Below are 27754 nucleotides of genomic sequence, written 5' to 3' on the forward strand. Positions count from 1 at the left end.
AGAAGAAAGGCAATGTACTTTCATTGGGTTTGAACCACACGTTTAGTTTGTATACCACAGTTCAAATATGCTGTTAAAAAAAATCATGTATGCTCCCCTACTTTATTTTTGTCTGCTGGTCTCTTACATGCTTGCTAACGCATTTTGACATGCTCATAACTATTGTCACTACATTGTGAATGTCTAAGTAAAATGTATGATTATATTCCAGCCTTGCTGGCCTCATCAGTCCCTGCCTTAATGCAGGCTGACATGGCAGAACAGCAGCTCTGGCCCTGCAAGCTGTTTCTTCTTCATTATTTATGATCTGATTCTCTTACTCAGTTGTCAGTGTTGGTAGATTTTACAGAGGAAGTGGATTTAGACACATTCCGCCCTGGGGTAAACACTCTTCTGAATAAATAATATTACTGACAAGCTCAATAAATCATGTGCTAAGTGACTAGTTACTCAGAGATCAGTGCACTATGTAAGCTATGATAAAAGGTTAATGAAGAAGGGGCATCTAATAAGTAATGGCCACTGCACAATAGAAGTGTGTGGTATGACTCCTGCATAGATCCTTTGTGGTGATTTCTTTTTCTTTTTTTTTCTTTTTTTTTAGCCATGTCAACATCAGGGAGGGCAGTGACAGTTAGTCAGTCAGGCCATTTCTTTGGTACAAAATGAAATATTGCAACAAGTAGTGGATGAATTGCAATGAAAATTAGAGCAGACTTTCAGTGCCACAAGAGGACAAATGAGTGTGGTGATCTCCTGACTTTTCTGCCAAAACATATTTTTGCAATATGTGCTCTTAATGTGTGTCAACCTCCCAAATCAAACCAATTCTATTTTTCTACATGTTTGTATTAGATTTCTCTATTTATCTATCTAAAATTTGTAGTCAGTATACAGTACCTTGTGAAGTTACTCTAAAAAACTGTTGTGCAGATATGGCAACATTGTTCAGGTACAGTATTTGCCCGCTGGGAAGCTCTAATCACATTTAGCTTTTATCATAATTACAGCAAGTTTATATCTGAGTTTTTATACTTAGTTTTGAACTTTGACAGAAATCAAGCTTTCTTAAGCAATTGCTTTACTTTGTCATTTATATTGTACACGGCATAGAACATTTGATTTTGACTAAATGGTTTCAGTTTAATATTGTCAGTTCATTGCTTGAATCAAACTATATTCTTAGTAAAGATAATTTCATTGCCGGTGTTTATTTACTTTACAGATACCAATGAGACCTCTTTCTGAGAGAGGCCATTTCAGGACAGAGCAGGGAGATGAGGTGTCAGTTTCACTCTTATCACAGTTGCTGATCACTGCCAACTAAAAGCTGCTGAGATATATGACACATGATGTCAGTCTCCTGTTTTTCTGATATTTTCATAATAAATTCTGTTAAATGCCTTCATCTAGTTTCCTTTTAACTGCTGATGCGGTGTATTTAATATCCAACAACAAAAATTAAGCTACATCTGTCACCAGCTGTGTGACCAACAGCTCACCCAGAGTGGTAACACACACACAGCTTAAAAGGGCAAATGGAAGAGCCACTGTATCAGATTGAATTTTTACTGTCTCTTTTTACCTGTTTGCTTTAATGCCACATTTCTTGATGACGATTACCTGTCTTAAGTGTCAGTTCACAACTTCAGACATCCCGCACACACGTCTCACATCAGGTCTGTTGTGACATGAACAGAGAGTTCAGTAGGCAATGTAAATGATCATGAGCACTAAAAGACTGAGCCACCAGAATATCTCCTGTGTAATTTAAAGTTTTAATCCAACTGATGATGAACTGCTCATATTGTTGTTAAAATAATGGCAATGACACAAGATGTGTAAATGTTTTTGTCATCTCTTTGGGACCTTGTCAGCATTAGTAGAAGCCTGGTCCTAATGAGGGAAAACTTCATTTCTGAGGTGAGGTTAGGGTTTGGGTTTGGGTGAGGTTGTCCATATGAATCATTACAATGACCTTACAAGGATAGCTGAATAAACGTGTGTGTGTGTGTGTGTGTGTGTGTGTGTGTGCGTGTGTGTGTGTGTGTGTGTGTGCGTGCGTGTGTGTGTGTGCAAGCAAGAGAGAGAAATTTGAAGGACAGACAAACCCCTGGTGCGACAGTGTCACCCCAGATCACAAATACTACACACACACACACACACACACACACATGTTCAGTCCTGTATGTCTGTCTGTGAGCTTTTGCCAGGGATTAACTCACATACACACACTATCTTTTTTTCCCAAGCTGGACAGCTGTTTGTGTATTCATGTCATCAGCCTGAAGCACTCAGTGTAACTCATTTCTTTAGCTTGCTGATTGGTTGTAAGCCTTTATTTGTTGTGTTCTTAGTTTTTGCAGTTTTTCATTATGATGTTTTCAGTTCATTCGTACATAACAGTGTTTCATCATTCTTATACTGCCATGTCTCTGTTATCTCCCACACACACAAAAAAAGCATGCGTACACAAATACTGGTTGTCTGTACATATATGCATACACCTAGTCACAAAGATGGAAAACACTGACTGAGGGCTGGCTGAAGAAGATGAAACTTAATCGAAACGAAATTAATCAATCAAATGACAAATTAATAATTGATTAATTAATCAACTCCCTATTTATACATCCAGCAGACACAGAGCAACATTAGTTTTCTGTTAGTCGTATGGATGAGTGTTCCAAATTAGCATCTGCTGTTAACACTAGGATACTTGCATCAGATAGCTGTTTTTAATGTATATATTCATGTATATAATAGTAATAATAATCCACTCTCCTCTGGGTCTCTAACAACTCCCAAATGTTCTGCCATATTCAGCAGACTGAGACTTAAAGACTGAACCAAAACAGTAAATTTGCTGGCCCCGAAAATAAAATAAATTAATTAATTAATTACTATAAAAAACCTGGCAAAACCATCGAGCTGAGGGCAGAGTTTGCTGATAATCCTCTGTGGGTTTGTCACTACGAGCAGGTGAGATTAGTCCATTATTCATGAAGATTTCAACTAACATCAACTAAATGTGTCTTTGGTAGATTATTCATGCTGGTTCCATGTCAGCACGTTAGAATAAATTATGCTGAGCAAAACCATGTAACTCTTAGGGAGGAAATTAAACCTTTATCTTGAACTAATCATTAACCTTTTGCTTTGAGGCCACATTTTATTGGTTAGAGAGGTTACTTGCTCTGCATTATCCTGCTCCAGGTGGTGTTCACATGTCATCACCACATATTGCCTGAAACAGCATTAAGAAGAATTTGATGCAATCCAAAACTCTTCCATTACAAATAAGCAGCTGGCACTTCAGTCTACTTATAATAGTGAGAAACCTATAGGAAATATGGCTTAAAAGGTCTTATCCTGTTTTGACTTTCAGGTTAGAACTTAAGTTAGTGGTGTGGGAGACTGTGCTCACAAAACTTCACTGAGCAATGGATGAATTTATTCACCAAGAATTATTTTAACCCTTTCACACTTTTTGAGCATGGTTTATTTGGTCTACTATATGGTCTAATTAAACAAATTATTATTTTTGATCATTGGATACTTGCAATGAATTTGGACATTATGAATGAGTTATTACATTGTTAGACTGAGAGACACCATATTTTTTTCAGGTTTCATTTGTATTCTCCTTAGAATAAGGTGTTCTTTTTGAAAATCCTGTTACTATAATTCATCAATAAAATGCATCAATAAAATGTATCAACACACAAACAAACACATACTCACCATATTGTCCCTGCAGCATGTGTTTTCCAGGTCTGGTTATATAAACTGCAGTGTTGGTTTGGTAGAAAGATGTGAGCAGCTGCTGCTAACTGGCCTCATACCACCCCACACTGTTTCTGCCAAACACAGCACCAGGGGGTCTGACACACACACACACACACACAACAAACAAAATACTCAAAAATACAAAATAGCAAGGTTGCATAACTCAACCATATCGCTCTCTCTTCCTATCTCTTTATCTTTGTTTGTGTCCATTAACCTCTCTCTCTCTCTCTCTCTCTCTCTCTCTCTCTCTCTCACACACACACACACACACACACACATACACACACACACACACACACACACACACACACACACACAGTATCCCCTGCAGCCTAAATGTCAAGATACATGAATTCCAGTCTTTTGACTAAAATGAATGGTCTCACACTGCCTATGTCAAAGCATAGCAATGGCACCAGGAGGTTAAACACACACACACATACATGCATGAATTGTAACAGTTACACCTTTTTATACTGCATGTTTGTACAATAGTTTGTTTTGTTTGAGATACTTTTTCACAGGGAGCTGTGGCTACGTTCAGTGTGGATACACATCAATTAGAAAAGACTGCAGTGGTGACCAGTTTTCACAGGGGCAAAAAACTGTGCATGCAAACTGAGTCTGTGTGTTAAGCCATATTTTGGTTAAGATAATTTAGTTCTTGGAACATACTGAACTTTTTCTAGCAGAGAGGCGGATATGTTGAAGAGGTGGTTTAATACATTTCTTTAAATCATATTTTGTTCCTTTGTAAAACCTGATTGTGATTAGAATCTATTGTAACTGATATTAATCTAAGCAGAGGAGCACCTCTCCTCTCTGTGAGGGATGAAACTATAAACTTTTTACACCAGCTTGTCAAGCCTACAGGGTGTTTGAGATGGGTGGAGGGTGGAGTATAACTTTTAACACCTTTAGTTCTCATCTCCACTTTCTACCCCATGCATTTTAAAGCTCACTGTGCAAAAAACAGCGTGCAAATTAATCATTAGGGACATATGCTTATTTGATCATATTCCAAGAGTGAAAAGAGATTTATATCAGTCTCACGTTTGTATGTTGATCAGTGAGTCAAGTCATCTCATTTGTTTAAACCATGTATAAACATAACTGTAAGAACAACAATGTGTGGTTTTAGGAGGTTAGAACAATTTCTGTCTTCATGCTAAGCTAAGCTAATCACATCCTGACTCCTGCTCCATGTTAAAACACAGAGTTAGAGCAGTACCAATCTTTTCATCATCTTCTTTTGAAATATAAATGAATGTCCACAAAATGATTATGTTGACATTACAGGTCTCCCAAGGGTCAAAATGTGAAAACCTGTTGCTTATAGAAGTCGATAAGAAAAGAGTGGTGAGGAGAGCAGACAGAAAGAGAAAGCAGAGAGGATAAGACACTGTTAATATCAAATGAACATGACAGTGTAACTGAACTGCAATCTGCCACTGAAGACACAGGAGAAAGTTGGTGAAGGCTGCCAGCGTGGATCACTCAAATATTCATAGATTTACATCAGTTCAAATAGATGGACTCATGAGGCAGCACAGAGAATGCAGCTACTAATGAATTCAACAACCACTTAACAAGAGCCTAGACTGATTTAAAAAACAGTCAGTGTAGGGATGAAACGGATGGGATCAGATGACAGCAGGCATATTGAATGACATGTTTGCATGAGACAGAGATCAACAGGCTGGCAATCCACAGAGCTGTGAGACTCTCCCTCAGGGAGAATGTCTGTCCTGTACATGCCAATGTAAAACAGAATGTAGACCCTCAGGTGTTTGCTGTAATGTTGCTGCAGCCATGCAAAACATATCATAAGCTAATGTTTTGATTGTATCAAAATATGTAGTGAATAGAAAAACATTTGTTTATTCACTAGGATCACCAATACAGAAAGTGTGAAATCTTACTCCACTTATGGGGTATGCTCTACCAGTGGAGTATATGGGGGAAAAAAGCATTTTCAATAAATGGAGGATACTTCCATTTTTGGAATATGCTGGTAATGTATACTGAAGTGAACAGTGATGCAACCTCTTATGCAGCTTCGGAAAAAAAGTCAATAATCTACAAAGTGAATGACTGCAAGTCTTTGACCTAAACTGATTATATATATATATATATATATATATATACACTACCTCTACACTACCTCTTCAGCTTTAACATCAGTCTTCTTTAATTATTTTGGCTGTTTGAAAACTGCATTTCTTCAGCAGTGAGTACAAGTAAATGTAGACTTTTCTAGTTCTTACTGCATCTTTCAGGAGCATACGTATCCTCTTGTTTGTACTTTTCTACTTACACACACTCTTCAGGAATTCCCACACTGATGCTCATAATGCTCAGGGTCTGTTGTGTAAACAGTTGCTGTACTTGAGCGCTTTTCTCTGTACTATAGATATATATGTACTAAGTCTTATTCTGTAGACACAGGCTTTGATAATGCCATACATGCCACACATAGAACAGCAGGGTGAGGCATAATCATCAGAGAGGTGCATTGCTTATCAAGGAAAACCGGCACACAATTACAACTCTTGTCTGTAGAAATGCCTGGAATTCTCATGGTCAGACTCAGGAGACAATGACTACAGTAGGTTTGACTTGTCAGTGATTTTGACAGTTAGGAAAATGAGTACAATAAAAGAGTGCACATACAGCTTTTTAAAATAACCAGCATCTATAATTTCGTAACTGTAAAAAAGAGCTCCCCAGAAAACTGTCCACAGCGGGTAATCCTGGGTGACTGGGACCAAAAAGGGATGCTACTGTTGAATATTTTAAGTGTCATTTATCTGTGCTGTGGGCACCACAAATTGCATTTCATTCACCTCCAGAAAAGATCGATGGGTTCAGAAAATGAGGCACAGGCACAGATATCTCAAAACCTGGACAAATAAAACTCAAATAAAATAATAACAAATAAAATAAATGTGCTTAGTTAGACAAAAGCAGCAAGAAAACATGTTTTTGTAACTTGGGTGAACCAAGCCTGAAGAACATGTGAGGTATGTGTTACTAAATGGTAACCTTAGCTGTGTATCGTTGCTCTGTACATTCTGGTCTCTGTTTCATCCTGTCATAATTAATGCAGGAGTTCATGCAAGAGTGATCAGGAAGCAGCAATTAAACACAACTATGCATGACAGGTATTGCATGACTGGAAATAAATACATATACAAATGCACTCATTCACTCATTCACACACACACCTTCGAGTGTCAACCTCTGTGGCCCATAGGCATGTAGACTTTCTGTCCATCCAGAAACTATACATGACGTCCAAACGCGTGACGTCCAAAAGTCATGTCAGTCACGCTGAATAAAGCCACACTACAAGTCAGGTAGGTTTTGCTGTTTATTTCAACACTAACAGTCGTGTAATAATGTGCTGTCTGGTGCACAATGCAGCCACAGTGCATCTGGTTTCTCTTGCTGTGCCCTCAAGAGTTGCTGATCTAGAGCCATTTATCTAGGAAAAGCTTGCTGAATGTCACACACTGAAAAGGCCAAACTGTCCCTGATCAAGCAACAAAAATTAGCTACACATAAGTCATTTTGGTATTTGGATACAGCTCGCAGCTAAAGCCACAGAAACAGTCTCTGTTAGGTTTTCACTTTTCACCATTTTACAGTTAGACAAAGTCAAACATGTAAGATGTAACAGCACAACAGCCTGACAAAAATACAGTGTGATTGATTTAGTTGAAAGATTATCTCAAAATAATGTACTCTGCTAGCTTCTGTTGTATTTTCTGGTGCTTACTGTCTGCGCAGTTCATGAAAGAGAGTACTAGGAAGAACAGATATACTACTTTACAGCAACTATTTCCAGGATGTAAAAAGTGAACTGAGGCTTAAAATAGTTCCCCTTAATGTCACAGTGTTCAGAAACACAGGGGCTGTGGGATCACTAAATGGGGCCATTTCTCCCAGAAGCATCTTAAAATCCAATGTTACAAGTGGTTGTACCCACAGATGAACTCAGAAGTACAGCCCTGTCAACACTATAAAGAACTAGATAACTGGATGTATTTCTAAATAAATATAACACCTTTTTTCAGCTGTTGAAATGAGAATAACTCCATTATTAAGTCAGTTGTACAGTAAATAGAAGCAGGGGAGCCCAAAAACACATGACTTACAATGGAAATTTCACATTTTTAGACTCCATTGTTTTCCATACAAAGTTTGTATAAATTTGTTGATTACACAAGAAACATAATTTGAACTATAGCCTACTACATTGGAGGAATCTTTTGTGCAGACTCATGTTTGTATTCCTTGCTATGTTGTCCTCTTCTGCTAGAGCAAATTATTTCTTAGCTTAAACCTTGATATAAACATGAGGCTTGTCTTGTCTACCCAGATTACCTCTGGCTGAGTAAGATGCTCTTCGGGGAAACAAGCTGCCATCAGGACAGCCAAACTAACACAACAACAATGGTCAAAACCCAGATTTAAAAGGACACACCACCAATTTTGTGCATGAAATGCAATTAAGTCATTGTGATGGGTCCTACTCAGTCAGTGAAAACTGTTGTATAATGTCTCCTGGTGCTCGAGAGGGAGTTTAAGGGTTATCTACTGTTTACCTAAAGCTTTGCCTTGAGACTTTTTTAACAGAAAGCCTGGGTTACACACTGGAACTCATTTAGGAGGAGGGGGAGTCAGACAAGGCCATCTATACTACTCTCAAGTCATGTAAGTAAGTAGCTCCAGCCAGCAACTTGTGTAGTTGTTATACTTGGCTTTTTGTATGTATTACACAAAACAGGTACAATGTTTTAATTAGTGAGCCATAGAGGTATTTTTGGATCGAGCCAGGCCAGCTGTTTCCCCATTTCCAGTCTTTCTACACTCACCTTTCTATGCTCCTCTTAAACAACCATGAAACAACCACTACCAGGCTGTGATGACAGAACAGGAACCAAATGTTTCATGTTCCACCTATGAAAGGTGACCAAAGCAGAAGACGGTGTAGTAGATGATACTGCATACAGCTCTAAAACATGTCGAAATAAATATTATGTCATGTGTTTAAGAGACAGACATTACATTTATACTGGGCACAATAACAGCCCATCCCCCTCCCAGGGACTAGAAGGAGCTGATCCCACTTTCATGTTGGACTGAGAGAGCTTTGATAGCAGGTTTGTAGTTGACTAATCGATGTGTATAGAGATGGATAGCAGACTGTGCTTTACTGTGCATTAAGGTCCACTTGGTGTTGACCTTTTGAAGGAAATCCTACTTATAGGCTTCCTTGACACTTTGCCTTACCTCTCAGTTGCTTCAGCATGTTATCATTAACTCTTTGTAAACCAGTGATCAAGTATACCTTGAAGTTACTTTGAGGACTAAAGATTATAAGTGGCTTGTTATAATACTATTCTAGGCTATCCTCATAGTAAGTGGTACTTTGTTGACTCCTTACAGAGGTCAAAGGTCAGCTATGGAGCAGCAAGCTCTATCAAACTTCAAAGCATGCTGTCCCTGCTAGCTTATTGTGCAATGACTACATATACAAATTATTGCTGTAGAATTACAGTGCCCATACTGAGGTGCATTTTGAGTAGGGAAGACCATCTCCCACTTTTGCCAACACTGATTTCACTGCCCCTGAGTTTGTGGCTTTGAATTGCAGAAAAGTCCAACGTGCTTCCAAACAAAGCAAGTCTATACCAGTGACTCGCACACAGGCGGGTTGTCAGAGTCCTGGCTGTGCATGGAGCTCAGGCCCGTGTCTGAGTCCTCGTCATTTGTGTTGCAGGACTTTGACAGACCTCTTGCCTGCTCCACCCAGCCGCTGCTTTTCTCTGATGATGCAGGCTCCATCTCAGCGCTCATCCGCACCCAGCTCTCCCTTACCATCATCAGTCACTTTGTTGTTCACCTGCTCTATCTCCATGGTCTCAACTTTGGCCAACAGGTCCAGCAGTTCACTCTCCTTGGTCTCCCAGAGCGCCAGACTCAGGTCCAAGTCTCCCCTGATGGCATCCAGATCTGTCTTCAGCCGCAGGCCAATGTACAGACTGGTGTCCAGCTGGGTTTTGATCCTCTCCTCCTCCAGTGAAAGCTCGTTATCAGACAGGCTGTCAACATCTGGTTCTACAGCTGGAGCGGCAGATGCTGCAAGGCACATCTCCTCCGCGACACTGTCTGTGTCCTTAGCAGCTCCCGTTCCTTTCTCCTCGCGCCGCCGTTTCATCCACCGCCGGTTGAGCTCCTCCTGGATCTCCCCTGTGATACTCTCAACGAGCGCCTCGCGCTCCGTCAGCTCCTCTTGCAGTCGAACCACCTCCTCGCACCGGCGCGTGTACTCTTCAAACTGCGCGAGCGCCTCCGCAGTACAACGCGCGTCTTGCCGCTCCGCTTTGCGCTTACAGTCCGACGAAGCAGGACCCTCCGATGAGGTGTCCACCATGTATGTGTCCTGCACATAGTTTACTCCGTGTCTCTTGATGCGGTCGAAGTGCACTTTGGCCTCGTAGCGCTCGATCTCTCGGTCCAGTTCCTTGATCCTCTGGATCTGCTGGCGGATAGTGTGGTCCTGGGAGATCACCAGGTGAACCAGTGTCTCCATCTTCTCTACGGAGCCCTTATCTTTACAAACAGTCTGCTCTTTCTTTTTGTTCATCTTATCCAACTTCCTGAATGCCTTCCTGACTATGCGCCTCTGTTTCTCTTGGGACAGGTTGGCGGCAGCGGCCGCGGCAGTCCAGCAAGTCTTAGCGGTGCCCTTGAGCACGCCGCCCGGACCGCCGCTCTCCCGGCTCTGGACCACCCGGGCCTCGGCGCTACGGGGCCCGTTGTTGGGCAGCGATGCCTCGTTCTTCACCAGGACGAAGCGGACATTCTCCTGCTCGTCTCCCCAGGCGCTCCACAGCCGGAGAATTTTAGTCTTGTTAGGTAAAATCCTCTCGAAGCCCCTCCATTTCTCCACCACGCAGTAGGACTGAGGAGAGCCGGACAGCATCGCGGCCGAGGTGCCCTGCCGCAGGTTCTGGTCCTCCAGCAGAACTTTGACCACGTCGGCGCAGGTGGTTCGCTTTGTCAGCCCCGAGACCAACTTCTCCTCCCGGCATACCCACACCGACAGCTTCCCCTCCTCTGGTTCCATCTCCGGCTCAACTCCGACAGAAAAAAGTGACTTTAGTCAACCTCTGACTCAGTCTGCCTGTGGCAACTTAAAAATAAAAAAGTACTTTTTAGATTACGTTTGTAGTTCGCTTGTAAGTTTATAGTAATTCTCTGCGCTCCGTCGCTGCTTATAAGTTTCCACTTCAAATACGCTCAGAAGTCCGACGACGTAACCTTGTTAGGCCCAGAAAGACCATCGTCTTGAGGAGAATTACATCCACTTATTTTCCTAGTGCTGTGTTTCCGGGCTGTCTGCCGGGACCTCATCCCTCCCTACCCGGCAGATTGATCTCAGCCCTGCGCACTGCTCCGGAGAGGAGAGGGGAAAAGGTGCGTCCTTGTGTCAGGACAGACTGCTCTGCTGTGTGGGACAAAACAGGAGGGGGCTGAAACGGTTGGGACACGCCTCCCTGCCTCTTTGTGTGACTCTCTCTCTCTCTCTCTCTCTGTTTCACACACGCACGCACGCACGCACACGCACTCACTCACCTCTAGACAAGGAAAGATGGAGTAAGAGAGTGAAACTAATATGCAGCACAGTCTGTCGAGTTTGAGCTGGATGTGAAGACATGGTTCAGCCTCCTGCTACTTTATGGATGTGGATTTCCACAAAAGTTGAGGACTTGTGTTCACTGACGCTGGAGGCTCTTGATGGAAAAAACCTTACTTAGTGAGACACCTTTTCTTGGTTTGTCCTTTAAGTTATCACCAGCATGTACTTGTATGAATACAAGTATACATGTTGTATAGAATACAACACCAGGAAGTATATAACTGCTACAGAATGACATATAACCACAGCTATACTCTTAGTAAGCCCCCCCCCCCCCCGGATTTCTGCAGCCAACCTTGTTATATTTTATACAATTAGACACAGGATGCAGCAGCTCTGTACTCTGTAGATGTGGTTAATAGTTTTTTTTTTCAGGACACAAACCAGAACTAATGAGTCCATGTTACAAGCCAAGCAGAACCACAGACTAAAGCTAAAATCACTGATGTAGCTCTTAGTCAGCAGTGTTACACTGCAGTATGCATTGTTACACAGTTTCATCTTCATAATCCCTACACCACTGAATGTTTTAGAGCTCAGCTGGATTGAGCATAAAGCAGAAAGAAATCCATCTATTACACCCTGCAGAGTTTCCATATAGTGTCTGACCCCCTAATCTGCTCTTTCAACTATTTCAGGCCAGAATATGGACCATGAAATAAAAGGATTTGTTTATTTATCTGCATTAAGAGTATTTTGCTCTGTGTGTGTGTGTGTGTGTGCATGCACATGCATATTACATTAATGGCAAGAGTTCATCTCCACCAACCACCATTAGGCTGTTTGTGTACTGTAACTTCAGCTCAGAGGGATGCATCAGGCCACGTTTGTTGGTAAAATAACTGCTTAGAAAACCATCTGGGAATGTGAAAACACACTAATGCATGTGTGTGCACATAGCAGACATAAGCATACAGTATTACTCACAGCAGCATGGGCACACATTCAGAGCACGCAGCACACTAGATTTGGATAAAGAGGATTGTCAGTGCTATGTCTGGGATGTGAGATAACAGAATGTTTTTCAGATCTTTGATCCCATTTCCTGTGAGGTCATCATGTCTGTCTGACCTGAAGACTGGATGTTTAAGGTTTGGCATTTCCAGTTTTACCACAATAAATGTGACCACAAAGCAAGTCCAACTAACCCAAACACGTGCCGTTTCATAAATTGGTCTGTTAAAAATCTCAGTTTTATCACTGATTGAAGATAAAGTCTTTTATGTAAACTGTATGTCTTTGAATCTGATGGAAAAGTAACTTTCACTTTAATTAGTAAAAAAAGAAAAGAAAACAGAGCCTCTGCATACACAATCATTCATTTAGATGTCCCCTTGTGATTAAAAACCTATCTAGTATTGTGCAATCTATCAAATTTACTGATAGGTGAAATAACTAGAATAGATGGATTTTTTGGCGTATGGCTCCCTCTGATGTTCATAAAATATACTACTACACAGTTGGAGCCACATTGACCTGCAGAAGCTTTCCATTTACCTCAGCTACACCAAATTATTTTCGGACAAAAATAATCACAGTTTTTGCTACAGTTGCCAAAAAATAAAAAATAAAAAATCAGGATTATTACACTGTACAATTCTCAAATGCATTTTTTGTTGCTTCAACACAGTATTCAAGTGTACAATTATCCAGTTTTCATCACTTAAAGTGATGCATTTAAGGTGGCTTGGGTTAAAACTGATTACAGCGCTTTTCTAATAAATTGCAGTATCAATATGCTTATTGTATAAATCCACAAATGCAAAATATATGAGCCAAATGTCAGAACCTTTCAAACAGAAAAGTTTGATATTTTCCACCAATTTCCTAGTGTCATTACACAGCAGATTCAATTAACAACAAGTTATTCCTGAGCTTGAAACATGACATCATGCCATTATTTCACATTTATATACAATCAGGGAGCAGCAGTATGACAGAAGACATGAAACTGTGTTTACCTCTGTGTTTTCAGTCATTTGACGCACACACACACACACACACACACCACACACACACACACACACAGACGAAAACCTTGACTGTGAAGACGTGTGAAGCCTTCCCAAACCATTTCTATTGTGTTGTTCTAACGGCAAAATGTTGGCTCTGTTAATCTGTGTCCAACTGCCTCTCTGAGTAAGCACATCACAAACAGTCCATTTACACATCGGTGTCCCTCTCTGATGTCTGCCTGCTCCATGTTTAGTGTCTGTTACATAAAACTGTAAACTGCAGTAAATTTGGCATTTGATAAACTAAAACTGGAAGATGAACATGATACTAAGTAACTACCAGTTCTTTTTATGACCTTACCAGATTACTGAAAGTTTGATCATGTATCTTTTATTAACATGCCTGTCTGAGAATGACTGAACACATCTGAGAGTAATTCAGTTCAAACAGAAAACCAATCTAATCCATTTTGGTTATAAATGTAACTCAGTGGATCACTGGGTCATCTGAAAATGTTGTACTTAACATTTGACTTGACTTGAGATGGTTGTTTTCATAACAAGATAACTATTTCAGGAAAACAGAAAATGTGCTTTTAAAAAAGTGACTGGCTTTTACCAAATAATGAACTTTGGTCTTGTGATAACAGGTGGTTATACATGAAAATGAGATTGTAATATATATAATCATGTTAAGATTTTATATAAATAAATAGAGAAGTTGTGAATTTAGCTGAGAATGTTTGGTGTGGACTGATGAGTAAAGACAAAATCCCAGAGCACAGTTTGGAACTGACCATTTATTTAAACTGAATAGCATATGCGTACAAAGTCTCTACAAAGCTAGAAAATATCTAACATACTTTTAGCCATGAGGGGAAAAAAGTTACAAAGCAAAGATCAGACCCTGTGCAGTACCAATAGACACACATTACTAGCTTCTGGATATTTCCTAAATGTACTCTCTTCTTCACAAAATAGGATAAACATTAGAATATCAAAGATATACACAACATTTGTAATAAACGCTATTGTCACCTTTATACAAAGCACCTTATCAAAAACCCTCAGTGCACATGCACTGGGGTGAAAAGATTCAAGGCCATTTTGGAATTGATTACAGACAGGATTTCTGTGCCACACGAGGTTCAGAAAAGAAGATAAATATCCAACTTGCACGTACAAGATAACATTGACAACACAGACAACAATGACTCAGAAACTCAGCAGTTCACTGCAGTTTGAAACCTTTTGAACAACTTTTAGGCATAATGTATACACTGCTTTTTGTGGAGCTTTGTTAGTGTGAGCACATTCTTTAGTTGATTATAATGAGTATACATTTAACAGTAAAACCCTACAGTTGAGTTCAACAGGGCATTTTAATAAATCACAGTTTCCAGTGGCTTCTAAAAGGTTTCTTCAGTCTGCCAACCAAGATGATAAAAGGTGTCCAAATTCAGTCTGAAAGGTCAAATTAAAAAATATATCCAAAGACATTTAAACCTAACTCCTATTACATTTTGTTTATTTCAGTGTTCAGGGTAGCCCATAAGCTACAGATACAGATTTTGAAGTTGATAGTCCTTTTTTGGCAGAAGCTTGTAAATTACTCTAGCTTGTAATAAATCCTCTGTATTTTGTGTCACATGATGACTGTCTTTGGTAAGCAGGTGGTAGATAATGACAGAGGATTGTTATTGCAGAATCAGCCCCTCTGAGGCTGTGTTAGATTATCACATATATGTTACATGTTGGTACTCTGGTGTGAAGGCCGAGTGGTCTGCCTGTGAACAACAAACGATTGTGGTGTGAGACTAACTCTGGGAAAACTGAGGGCAGGGGAATTTGAAAGGGATTTTCCTGCCAAAATGATTCACCAGTGTGTTGAGATGGTGTTCTGCTGGACAGGTGGCTGTAACCCAGAGAGACATGAGTTTTTTAAACAAACAGAGTCAAAATATAGTGGTTTTGGACAATGGCAAATCTAAATACTTTTAGGCACAAAGGTAGAAAGTCCTCTGAGTCATATCTGAGTCATTACCCATTAAGACTAAATACTTAACAGTTGGCTCGCTCTGACTAAAGATGGCTCTTTTCAGGTCTGGCAAAATGGTTTAAAAAATTTTGCCCTGAACACCATGTTCCTGGATCTCCATTCTGGACACCACATAGCATCACAGCTGGTCACACTTGAAACACAACCCTGTGAGTTTGATAGTTTGCTGATCAACTTCCAGTATTCCTCAGGAGACATTCATTATGGTAGCATAATGGAACTCATTCATTAATATGCAAGTACTTTTGTTTTGAGTTTTAATCATTGTAAGATCTCCAAATGAGATGTTATTATTCACAGATGTTCTGAGTAATGAATTACCAGGAATTTGAACATATCATAGCGTGCACGTGTATCATAGCATGGGGTTATAACAAACAGACATTAACTCTGGCTAACTTTGCTGAGTAAGTTACCCTGACAATTTTACTTGCTGGAACAGTCCTCTGTTTGTCTGTGGACCGGGTGTTCGTAGACATTTTTGGGGCATGCGGGATGCTAATTGTAAGGTAGTGTAGTTTATAACAGCAGCTGGAATTATTTTCAATTTAGTTTTATGGTAATAGTTTCACATTGTGGGAAACAAACTTGTTTGTCTTTTTTGCCAAGAGTTAGATGAGAAGATTGATGCCACTATCCCATTTATATGCTAAATATGAAGCTACAGCCAAGACCCAGTTAACTTAGCTTAACATAAAAACTGGGAAAAGGGAGAAACAGCTATGGTAAAAAATAAAAATAAAATAAAATAATTTTATATTGCTTCAGTTGGATGCCATTAGGCCACTGCAGGGATAGAGAATGCAATGAGATGACATAATTAATAGAACACTGGTCACACCTCAATGAGTGGAACAAGGTAGAAAACATGATGGAAACAAGACACTGGCACTTTTTGCATGTATTAATTGGAGGATCATTACAGCCTGATTGCTACAGATAGATCTGATATCAGTGGGAGCTTCAGTTGACATTTAAGTCACATTTCCATTTCCATTTCCATTACTTTGTGACATTACACCAACTTTTTTACATCAGCCAACTGTAAAAACATCAGACAGAGCCAGGGCTAGCTGTTTCCCTGTTTCCACTTAATATGCCACCTAAGGTAAGCTAACTGTTTCTTGGCTGTAGATTGATAGATGGATGAAGACTGGTATCAGTCTCTTGATCAACCTCAGGCCAAGAAAGTGAATAAAATGTTAAACTACTGCCATGAGTAAATAACTCAACCACGATGTGCATTTGATCAGTTTTATGATCAATAATGGTCCAGATCTTTTTCAATTACTCTACAGTATAGATGTAAAGATACAATTTAGAATTGGTTCAAACAATGAGGCACCATCATGTGTAAGCTGTTTCAACATGAATCTGTCACACATACATGTATACAAAAATGCAAATACACGTGGGCTAAATTCCATCAGTTACAAAGTGAACAAGAATGTGTCTCAGTGACATGGGAAACAGAAACAGATTCTTTAGGATGGTCCACTGCTGACTGCTTACAAAATACAACAAGAAACAACCATGAAATACAGAATTTGGATAAGACACTGAGTACTGGAGCATGTGATACTCAATTCATCATATTCACTAACATGTCTGTCTGCACACCAAATTATCAGATCTTGTGAAACAGAATAAAAGAAGTATGTCTACTTCTGTTTCCAACCAAAGGCACTTCATGCTGCTGAGCATGACACGGACAAACCACCAGTCGACACCTGCTACAGTACAATTCATTAACAGTTTTTGGTTTCTGTTTCATGCTGACACTGTTTAACTGGAAGAAACCAGTCCTTGACTGATTAAAGGGATCTGTGTCTTCAATCACTTTAATGTCCTCTACAGCTAAAATTGAGCCCTGAACAAGCTGTCCTGACTTGGAAAACTCTCAAGCTGAAAAACAGGTGTCAAGGCCTGTGGTCAGGGCTATCTTTCATTGAAATATGGATGTAATAATATTTCAGACTTTAACACCTGTGTCAGTATGGACATGTTAAAGCTCATGTTAGCTGGTATGAGAAAACTGAACTAAGCTAAACTTAATTTACAAACTGAAACCTGATCAAAATCCAAAACAGATCATAGATTTCTTTTAACTTTTTTCTTTTTTAACCATCTGAAACTTTTCATTCCCTTGAACATGTTGTTGTATAGTTCATAAGATTCACAGTGCTTTCCAATGGACTGACCACAATATATTTAAAGTTATAACCCTCAAGATTTTCATAAAATCAAAACCTGTCTTGGATAGCTCAAGTAGCCTCCCAGGGAACAAAGCATGTATGTAATCCAATGTTACTGTAATTTTATCTCTGACAAAACACTGAGTGGCTTTTACTGTGACGAAGCTACATGTATTTGTTGCTAATGCTAAATCAACCAGGACTGAAATCTTAAGGATTATAACTTCAACAAGGTCTTGATTTATTTATTTTTGTATCTAAATGAAGAGTCAACTGTTGCTCAAAAAGGTACCTGAATTGTTCAATTTTACTTATAGTTTCTTATTGACATAAATTTTAGATAGTGTTCCTGGAGTTAAAATATAGTCTATATGCTACTATAAATAATCAATTTCCCAAAGTTTAGAAGCTATTCTTTTTTTTTTTTCTTTTTTAAAGAAACATACAAAAGGTAAAAACTGATTCCTTTTCTTTGGGACAAACCTCTTCTGTGCAAGAATGCAACTCACACAATTTGCAGTGGCTATCTGAACAACTCCACCTCTATACTGTGTACTATAAGATAATGCAGTAGTGTTATTTCCTTCTCTGGTTATTGATGATACACAGGGTCTGACCTTCAGTGTCCGTCAATATATTAGCAAATAACACACACTTATTTCACAGGGGGAGAAAATATTTTTTGCTCTCTCTCCCTTGGTTGTGTTTTCCAAACGCACATGACAGAAATAGTACTTTCATTTCCATCATCAGCAAAATATAAACTTGCTGGGACAAAGTTGGTAACAAAAAATTTAGCAGGAGATGTGACATCTCCTGGTGATATCTGAGTCACAATGTTCTTGGGAAAACCACTCAGGTCAATTATAATGTGTTTCTATGGCTGCACTGCCTCTGTGCTTTTTACAGCTAATGAACATCTAATATTCAGGTTGGAGTTAATATTTTGTCCCTGTTGGGGAGAATACTGCAGCATATTTGTTGTTAATTAAAAATTTCCACTTTATTATTGTTAAGATGTTTTTTTTTCATGAGCAGCAGTGAAAGTGCAGCCATTTTCTTTCTTCAATAAGTCAAAATTGTTTGGCTGAAAGACTCTTGCACAATTCAGTTTATAGACATTTTATATTTTACCTCCAGTGTCACCATTAATTACCAAACAAAGGCAGCTTGTGTGTTATTCCTTGACGAGTCGATAGATGTGATGCTGTGCTCCATGCTCATTGTTGGACACCTCGAAAACACACGCCATACACAGCAAGGTCTCCTGAGTGTCTCTGTTGCTCACCACCTGGACACACGCACACACGCGCGCACACACACACACACACACACACACACACACACACACAGAAGTCAGATGTTGTAAATGCATCTAGAAACAATGCAGGTTTATATTGAAAAAAGAATTCACAAATTCATGTTCATAATACAAAAATCCAAACACCCATGAACACTCAGACACACTGACTGATGTCCTCACCAGCAGAATAGTGAAGTTCTCCAGTACACTGTTCATCATATATTTCTCAGGAAGGTGTTTCAGCTTGTGGATGAAGTTGATCATGTATTCACACATCGGAGAGCGACTGATTCTGTAGATGAAACGCCCGTTTTCAAACCTTGCATACTCCGTCTGAAGGAGAGGGAGAGAGGGAGAGAGGACAGTTATTATCAAATCAAATGTTGTAATTGACCATTGAAGGGGACCATTACGATATTTAATTTACAAGTCAGAGAGGGTCTAACAAAGAAAAATGCCTAACAATGCATTATGGAAAACTAGGACCCAGTGTTTTTGGAGTTTGACTCACAATAGGGACCAAAAGTCAGGACATCCCAGCCTCTGCTGTACTGATTTCAACCATTCCTGTCTAGTTTTTTTGTCTCTTGCAAGTCCCACAACCTTATGGGAGAACTCTTTTTGGATAGTATTCCATAACAACTGATGTCAAGCATCTCTACCTAGAAAGATCTAAATGAACAATGCTGATACTTCATCAAGTAGACATTGCCTGGAGGACTCCCAAGTCTTGACTTTGTGTGTTTCATGTGTCTTTGTTCCAAAGTGGCTACCAGAATGTAATTTAGTGTAATTTGATAACTGGATAAAACCCATCACTTTCTGTGAGCCAGAAACCCTTAAATAACATGTTAAGAGGAGCAAATGCTAAGAGCTTTATGAATGGGCTTCAACTTTAACCCCTTCTTGTTGGATTTCACTGACTAAGAATAATACAGCACACATTCATGTCCATGAAAAGGTTCTAGATTGCTACTATTAACCATACTTCATAATGAGAATTTAAAACCATCCTCACCTCCACTTTCTCAACCACCTGCTTGCCAAAAGAGCAGACCTTGGTGGAGCAGGTGATGGTCATGTTCTCTGAACTTTCATACTGACTGGTCACACCATAGAAGGCTGCTGGGTCATCCTGCACATTATAATTCAGGTCCGCCTGGCAACGACAGAGCAAACAAATAGTTAGAGCATAGTTATCAACAATATAAATGATGGATGGATTTGATCCCTGGATATATCAATTACACAGAAACAATATGAGAATGAGCACTGTCTGCTTTCTGCTACCAAAGTTAGCCAATATCGTCCTCTGCTGGTAGCTCAGACACATTACATGTGTCAATACTGCACAGCACGTATTAAGTTGAGGCTGCCTGAATCCACTTATTACACAACTAAAACTTATAACAAAAGGCCATGTTCAAAACCTAAGCTGCATTATAGCTTGAGCAACTTAACTTTCATCAGGACATAAGCGGTTAGCACAGTTTTCTCCTTTTGTTTCTTCTTAAGTAGCTTTAAGGTGTTAATGATCTTATTTCACTTTGCCTGATATTATCATATACACTCTGTATCCAGGTGCTGAAGTGCTGTTTACAATGACAGAAATATTCAAACCAAAGATTGCACGTTTTGTGCAACACTTTATATACATTTTCCCGAATTTGCTCTGACATATTTGGTAGCTTTGGAAACGTTTGGAAAAAATATTGTTCAGTCCTGTGAACACCACCAACAAAATTACTTCCCCTCTATTATATTGGGGAGGCAGAGAAAGATATCTCAGAACTTGGACACATCTAGTATCTGCCTGAGTAGATACCACTAAAGGCAGTAGGAACATTTGTGTTGTAATTTGCATAAACTGACCTTAATGTCACATTTGTAAAGAGCAAACAAACAAACAAACAAATAATGAGATACTAAACTGCTTTCTAAAGTAATAAAAGGTAATATAAGGCAAAAACAATATTATTGTGTTGTGCCATTGAAGTTGAAGTTGGACAGTGTTTAATCAGAGCAGTGAGAACATGCTGCACCTGGACTACAGGCTGAGAGAAGTGGAGAAGGGTTTGTTCTATTTGTAATGAGTTCTCTAAGGACTGTGTGTCTTAGGGCTGAGAACACACACACACACACACACACAGACCATAAGTCACATACATGCACATTCACACAAACATCAAACTGTACCCTATTAAAGCAGCAGATTATCAGAAATACACACCATTGTGGTAGATCAGAGAGCTTTTTAATTAAATTCAGAGGGGAAGCTCTCTACATGACACACACACTAGGGATAGACCAATTATCGGCCGATCGCCGATATTCAGCATTTTGACTTTCCCACCCACAGCACCATCTGATTGGTTACACACAGAGCCACAGCATGGATAACAGCCAATCAGCAGTGAAAGCTGTGCATACACAGTGCTCACACACGGTGGAGAGGAGAAAAAGTTTTGCTGGGTGGAGAAGCTCCAGAGAACAGATATATGTTTCTTTATTTACTGTAGAAAACTTTAGGGAGCTATTTATTTATTAAGTTTTCATTTAACTTTATAAGACATGCTGCTGAGCCTGGGAGCTCCCTGCACTTTCTGTTTAATTTAAAACAAAGATGTCTATTGTCTAAGATAAAAAAAAAAAAAACCTTTAACATGTTGCAAGTCTGAAAAGCTGTTTAATAAACATATGCTTAAAGGCATTTAAACAAAGTTAAGTATTGGAGCTTGTATTATTCAAAATTTTGACGCCAATATTTTCACTTTTACTGCAAATGAATATCGGCTCCAAATATCGGTCATCGGACTCCTTGACTACTAAAAATTGGTTTCCGTATCAGCCCTGAAAAAACCATATCAGCCTGTCTCTAACACACACTCTGCACACTGCATGATCCCACTGTTTGATAACCTGACAGCCTCCAAACAGGAATTGTCTAGTCATAGCATTACTGTAACTGGGCACAACAGGTCTGTCAAGCCTTGGCTTTCTCCACACACTGAAGTGGTATACATGGGACTTCAGTAAGAGTGATACTCTGAGAGAATAACTACCTTACTATCTACAACTTAAAGGTATAATATGCAAGATTTTCCTAAAAAAACAATGTATAGAAAATCTGCCACTGTTAGCACGGTAATCTGCATATGTCCAGATACCCAAGGCACCTGATTCTCTGTGATTATAACAGTCTTGTTAAATCATGCAGTGTCTGCTCTGATGAAAAAAAAAAAGACCAAATGTGTGATGTGTTCTGTTGTCTGGATTTTTGAAAATCCCTTGGTGTACTGCAGCACTAACAGTAAAGTGAAACACACACACCTAGGTAGAGACAGAGCAACCCATGAGTCAGGAGGTGAGCAGGTGTTCAAACAAAGCAACTGTGCTTTCATCAACCCACCACCTCCATATCCCAGGTGGAATGACAGAATACACATACACACACACACACCTGTAAGTACAGACAAAGACATGGCACTGGGTGGAAAAATACAGGAAAATCTAGCAAGATACATGCTAATCCTGCTCACTCACAACAAAAATAGCATATTAAAAAAACAGGAAATAGGCAAGTGTTTGTCTGCTCACCCAGAACTTGATCAGGTAGAATGCGTTATGTGGGCCCTTTCCAAACAGCTCCTTGAGGCCGCCCTTCTTCTCTGGGAACTTGTCATAGATCTGCCTAATGTCCACACACTCCAGCAGTGGGTCGCTATAGCTTGGACTACTCTGGCTGATGTGCACAAACAGGTGCTTGTTGTACTGAGGGGAGAGAAAAAACTGAATCAAATGAGAATATAGGGAGAGAAGTGCAGATAGATGGAAAACAATTGAATTCACATCAGGTGAAACAATAGCAAAAAAGACTGACAGAAACAACACAGTGTTTTCTGTGGATTGGTTTTCATTTTAATGTTATGACATTTAAATTCATTCCAGAGCCCTTTCCATGATCAGCATTAGGGTGTTATCTATTCTCAATATTAGTAATAAGAAATGAAAGGAACATTTCATTGTTAAGAAATTAAAGGTTTAACAAATGTAATTATACATATATGTCACAAAACTATATAATGCTGTTGCATATAATACATAATACTACAGTATTGTCTTGCTAAATATGAGCTAAATTGATGAAATTGTTTTTTTCCTATAAAAAACTTTGACTTTGTTTTTGTCTACCATTAAAGCTAAATGGAAATTTTTCGTCACAGTGAAATGTTTCTAACTTTGAGGCAATATCCTGCTCCACTTCATTTACAGTTATGTAAATTATGCAGTGACACAGTTTGACATCAGCGTCTATTTGAATGTCACTGTACAGCAGTTCGAGGTTTTTTACTGTCCGTTTGTGAAAGCAACAAGATGAATGCCAGCTGTCTGTGAGCCCATGGTAGAAAAATGACAGTGAGTCTGCAGTGTGGCAGGATGACAGATAGACTGAGCAGACAGAAAGATAGAGCTTTACAAAGGTTATTCATACTAGGAGACACACAAAGGGCTTTAATGCTGTTCTCTGCTGTGGGGTTATCTGTCATCTCAGTTTATGGGACAATAGGGAGTGCTTATTGTGGTGTAGTGCTCTGTGTTTGTGTGTGTGTGTGTGTGATACTCACTGCCTCCTGGTCCCTCTGTGTCTCCAGGAAAGATGAAAACTCCACCAGTCGTAGTTTGGTGGTGCCGATGGAGCGACCCTGCCATGCTGGCTCTCTGTGTGTTTGGGCTGTAGTGGGAGGCTCATAGCCTAGACAACACACACATATTCTTTTTAACCTTACTTCACCACTGTCATCATGTACAACCATGCTATTTAACTGGGTTAGCAGCAATGCAAGCATTATTTTATTTATTATCTGTTTTAGAGTAGATATTGTATAAAGTCAGACACCGTTATTCGTTACAAGTGATGTAAGAAAAGTCAGATTGACACCTTTTTTCTCTCTTTGACCTCTTCACAAGACAAACCTCAGGGCGCACTAGAGATCTGGGTGCCCAGACAGAGTCAAAAACCACCCTGTAGAGAGCCAGCACCCTAAATGGCAGGGAAGAGGTCCGTCTGTCTTCTTTACTGAAAGGAGATAATTGTACCGTGGTACCTCTCACCTGAGATTGTGGTAGTCCCTGCTGTCTGCACATTGTAGGCTTGCTGAGAGAACGGCTTGATACTGAAAGAAAAAAGACACGGAGAAACAGACAGGCAGGAGAGCATTGAAAAGGCTGAAAGAAGAAGAGACACAGTCAGGCCAATCACGTTGTACCTACTGTCTGTTACACAGAAAAGAATTCTGTTCTGTGTCTTGTGTCTCTTGAGTTCAGTAAAAGCTATACCAGGCCCATTAACCACCATTATCATCATCATATGCTTGTATAACAGCAGCTGGCAATGAAATGAGCAGGGTTTGAACTTGTAGCACAATGATCGCCTCTAGCCACTATCAGTGTGAACAGACACTAATGTCAGTCATGGAAAAAGCAGTATAGCAGGCTTTAGAATCCAAGTCCACCAGATTTGAAGCTCTGCACAAGGTACATATAGACAACAACATCAGTTACTGTTAACACTACCAGTCATTGGTTGAACCAGTCACTGTTTCAACCAGTAACAATCAAAAAGTCTTTCATCAAAGCAGAACACAGTTTAAAGTTCAAAATCAAAAAATCAAGGACTGATATGGGTGAGTGTGACTTACTCCTCTGTGGTGGAGCTGGACTGTCCCCCGGGAATCATCCCCTGCCACAGCTGAAAGTTAACACGTGAGATTGTAGAGATTGTAGAAAAAATTGCCTTATTACTATTCATGTCCTTGTGTCTCCTGTACTTATTCAAAGAAATTAAACACAGTGTGTTGGTGTTACCTGTGCGTTGCCAGGGAAGCTGGCCCGCACTATTCCAGGCAGTAGTTTGCTGTGTATGGCAGTGGCTGAGACAATCTGAGCTGAGGACATTGAGGAGATACTCTGCAGAGCCTTTTCCTTGGCATTCTGGTCCTGCACATAGACAAACACACCCATTAACACCATCACCATCATCATCATGAATATCATCATGATGAATACACTTTACTGCTCATACAGAGAGTCGATGAAAAGCAGGAAATTCTTGAAATTTAGATGAATAATTGGAATCGTCTTGAGTAATGGAATCTAAATCCTACAGAAAATCAAAGCTTGAGGGGAAATGTCATTCTCTTGTCATTATCTAGCTGGTTGTGATCAGACTGGCGTCTCCTGCTATTTAATGATTACACAAATTAACCTAGAGTAATTTGAGCAAGTCGCCCAATATGGAGCGACTCACTGACCAACAGTACAACACTGTGGAAAGAAGTGGCACTTAGAAATTAGAGGCTTTGATTTTCTATCTTAACAGAACTCAAAAAATAAAACTTGTGGTGGAGGTCATTTCAATAAGTACAGGAACAAAATATGAAACTATTTACAATAGTTTCAATGCCTTCATTGATGATCTCAACAATCAGAGCTCTCTAGGCAGACCAAGGGTCCAGCCCTGTCAACTTTAGTATTTAACCTTTCAGATATCTAGAGATTCCTGCTGGAAGTGGCTCACCTGGCTCACATGAAATTAAAGAGTTTGACCTTGATTTTCCTTTCTGCCAAAATGAACACATATCAGTGTCTGACCATATCAATTCATGTCTAAATCCTCTGTTTTGCGTTCAACTGTCAATGACATGGATGGATATACGTTTCTCTATATGTATGTAGTTTGGGTGTAATGTCCTGGCTTGTAGCCCAGGGGAAAGTCACAGCAACAACAGTGGTGGAAAGTAATGAGCACAAAGTGTGCAGCAGAGCTAAATAAGCTTCAGATAATGCAGTGATCTGGTCACTGACCACTGTTATGACCTGTTACCTCTGGGCAAATAGTTACATATAGCAGATTCACAGTAAGTCAGAACTTGTGGACTTATAACATCTGAACTCAAAGTAATATGAAACATGAAGCAGAAAACAGCTGAATGAAATGGAATTACAGGCTATTCAGTAGCTGGAGAATCACTAATTGGCAGCTTCACTCAAGTTAATTGGCACTGAGAGGAATCTCTCCTCCTAGGGGAGGTAATAACATTATGGGAGGTACTGAGATGGGAATCATGCTGGATTTTCATATTAAATACCAGGCACTGTATTGGTTTGATAACATCCTTGATCTGAACAAAATCATTTCTTTAAAAACAGCCAACTTGTGTGTTTTGGTTTTAATGGGAAATCCAACATGAGGGAAAGATCTTACATTACATTCAAATGCACAGAGAAATTATACAGCATTTTCTGATGTGCTATTAGCAAATAAATTATGTTTAGTGCTGAGACAATCCATTAATAATATTTTCTTTTTTGGTAATCGTTTTATTGTGGAGGCCATTAGCATGGGATATCTTGAGAACAGAAAATGTAACCTTGGACTGTGGGAAATTGAAATTGATTGAAATGATACTCCACAGACGGACTGGTAATGAAAATAATAACTAGCTACAGCCGGCATGATATATCTATTATAAAAAACTCTGATTAATATCTTCTTTAGAGAGGTCAGCAGGTGTCAAGGAGCATATTTCTGAAATGACGTGTTCCCTGACTTTATTAAGGTTATAGAACTGCCCAATGATATTATGCTCTAATGTTAATATGCTTCAAACCTGAGGGACAAACAATTAAGTTTGTGATCTCTGTTGTCTAGTTTAGAATTTGTCATACACAATAATATCTTTGAATACAATCAAAGCTAGCAAGTTTCCCTAAATATAGTGTATAGGGACACATTTTTATTCTACTACACTGCACTCTTACCAATCTCCATTTTTTTAAATCTAACTAATCTAAAACAGCATGTGCACATATACTTTTTTTTAAATCAAGAACACTTAGTATACTGCAAGTTACACATACTCAAATATATGACTCAAATAACCTATGCTATGTTATGACAGCAAACGTCAGTTCAGCCCTTGGGTTGTTTCCATCCAGAGTTCTGACTGCTCTTCTTGAAGTTAATTACAACCAACAGTGAGGTAGAAAAGAAAGAGGGAGGAGATGGAGGGGAAGAAATGAATAGACTGAAAGGAGGGTGTAGAGAGTGTAAGAAGAGGGAAGGAAAAAGAGAGGAGCAAATGAATGTATGGATATAAGAGAATGACAGGAAGAGAAGGAAGAGAAGGAAGGAAGACGCCTAGGATACAAGAGTTACGATGACAGGCCACCATTCAGTCACAGTTAAAGTCACAAGCAAGGGACAAACTATAGTAGATATACCCACATGATTTCTATTCCCTCTGCAGGCTCCAGGACAGCTCAATTTTCTTAATCCATTAAGGTGAAAGTAAACAGTAGCTGTGTTCTAGGTTTTCATAGTTCTAAATGCTACACAATTTTTACTCTACATTTACAGGAGTCACATGTTTATAAAGGTGTTTAAGACTCTGAGGTCTTTTTCACTGAACTTTCTAGGTGGATCTTTTCTGTCTGTTCATTCATGGTGGAAATTAGTACTAATCTTCACTGATCAGATGTGTTTCATCTTAAAACACTGGAAATGTAAAACATGCCTCTTCCTTCCATTTTTTTCAGAATAAAAACATCAACCCATGACACCCCTTACCTTTAGTTTGGACTGAAACTCTCTGGATTTTCTTCTGGCTAAGACCTGGATATGACTGGATACCTGGAGGAGAGGAGAGAGAGAGGAGAGGAGAGAGAGAGGAGAGAGAG

General features: G+C 39.5%; 2 protein-coding genes across 2 annotated transcripts in view; both read right to left on the reverse strand.

The window, feature by feature from the left end:
- Window positions 1-7152: 7152 nt before the first annotated feature.
- Window positions 7153-11306, reverse strand: rassf10a (Ras association domain family member 10a). The gene is given in 2 exon segments (XM_018704154.2): window positions 7153-9642; window positions 9644-11306. Coding segments are annotated over 2 exon segments (1443 nt in total). The 5' UTR covers window positions 10931-11306; the 3' UTR covers window positions 7153-9486.
- A 2937-nt stretch (window positions 11307-14243) lies between these two features.
- Window positions 14244-27754, reverse strand: part of tead1a (TEA domain family member 1a) — a 36074-nt gene continuing 22563 nt past the window's right edge. The window contains exons 4-12 of the mRNA XM_018704155.2: window positions 27645-27707; window positions 24881-25012; window positions 24715-24764; window positions 24128-24189; window positions 23641-23768; window positions 22613-22786; window positions 20034-20174; window positions 19196-19348; window positions 14244-19003 (exon numbers count right to left, since the gene is read on the reverse strand). Coding sequence (XP_018559671.1) covers window positions 18890-19003; window positions 19196-19348; window positions 20034-20174; window positions 22613-22786; window positions 23641-23768; window positions 24128-24189; window positions 24715-24764; window positions 24881-25012; window positions 27645-27707 — 1017 coding nt within the window. The 3' untranslated portion in view covers window positions 14244-18889. The remainder of the gene's footprint in view (window positions 19004-19195; window positions 19349-20033; window positions 20175-22612; window positions 22787-23640; window positions 23769-24127; window positions 24190-24714; window positions 24765-24880; window positions 25013-27644; window positions 27708-27754) is intronic.

Source organism: Lates calcarifer, linkage group LG10 (genome assembly GCF_001640805.2).
Source record: "Lates calcarifer isolate ASB-BC8 linkage group LG10, TLL_Latcal_v3, whole genome shotgun sequence".
Taxonomy (NCBI): domain Eukaryota; kingdom Metazoa; phylum Chordata; class Actinopteri; family Centropomidae; genus Lates; species Lates calcarifer.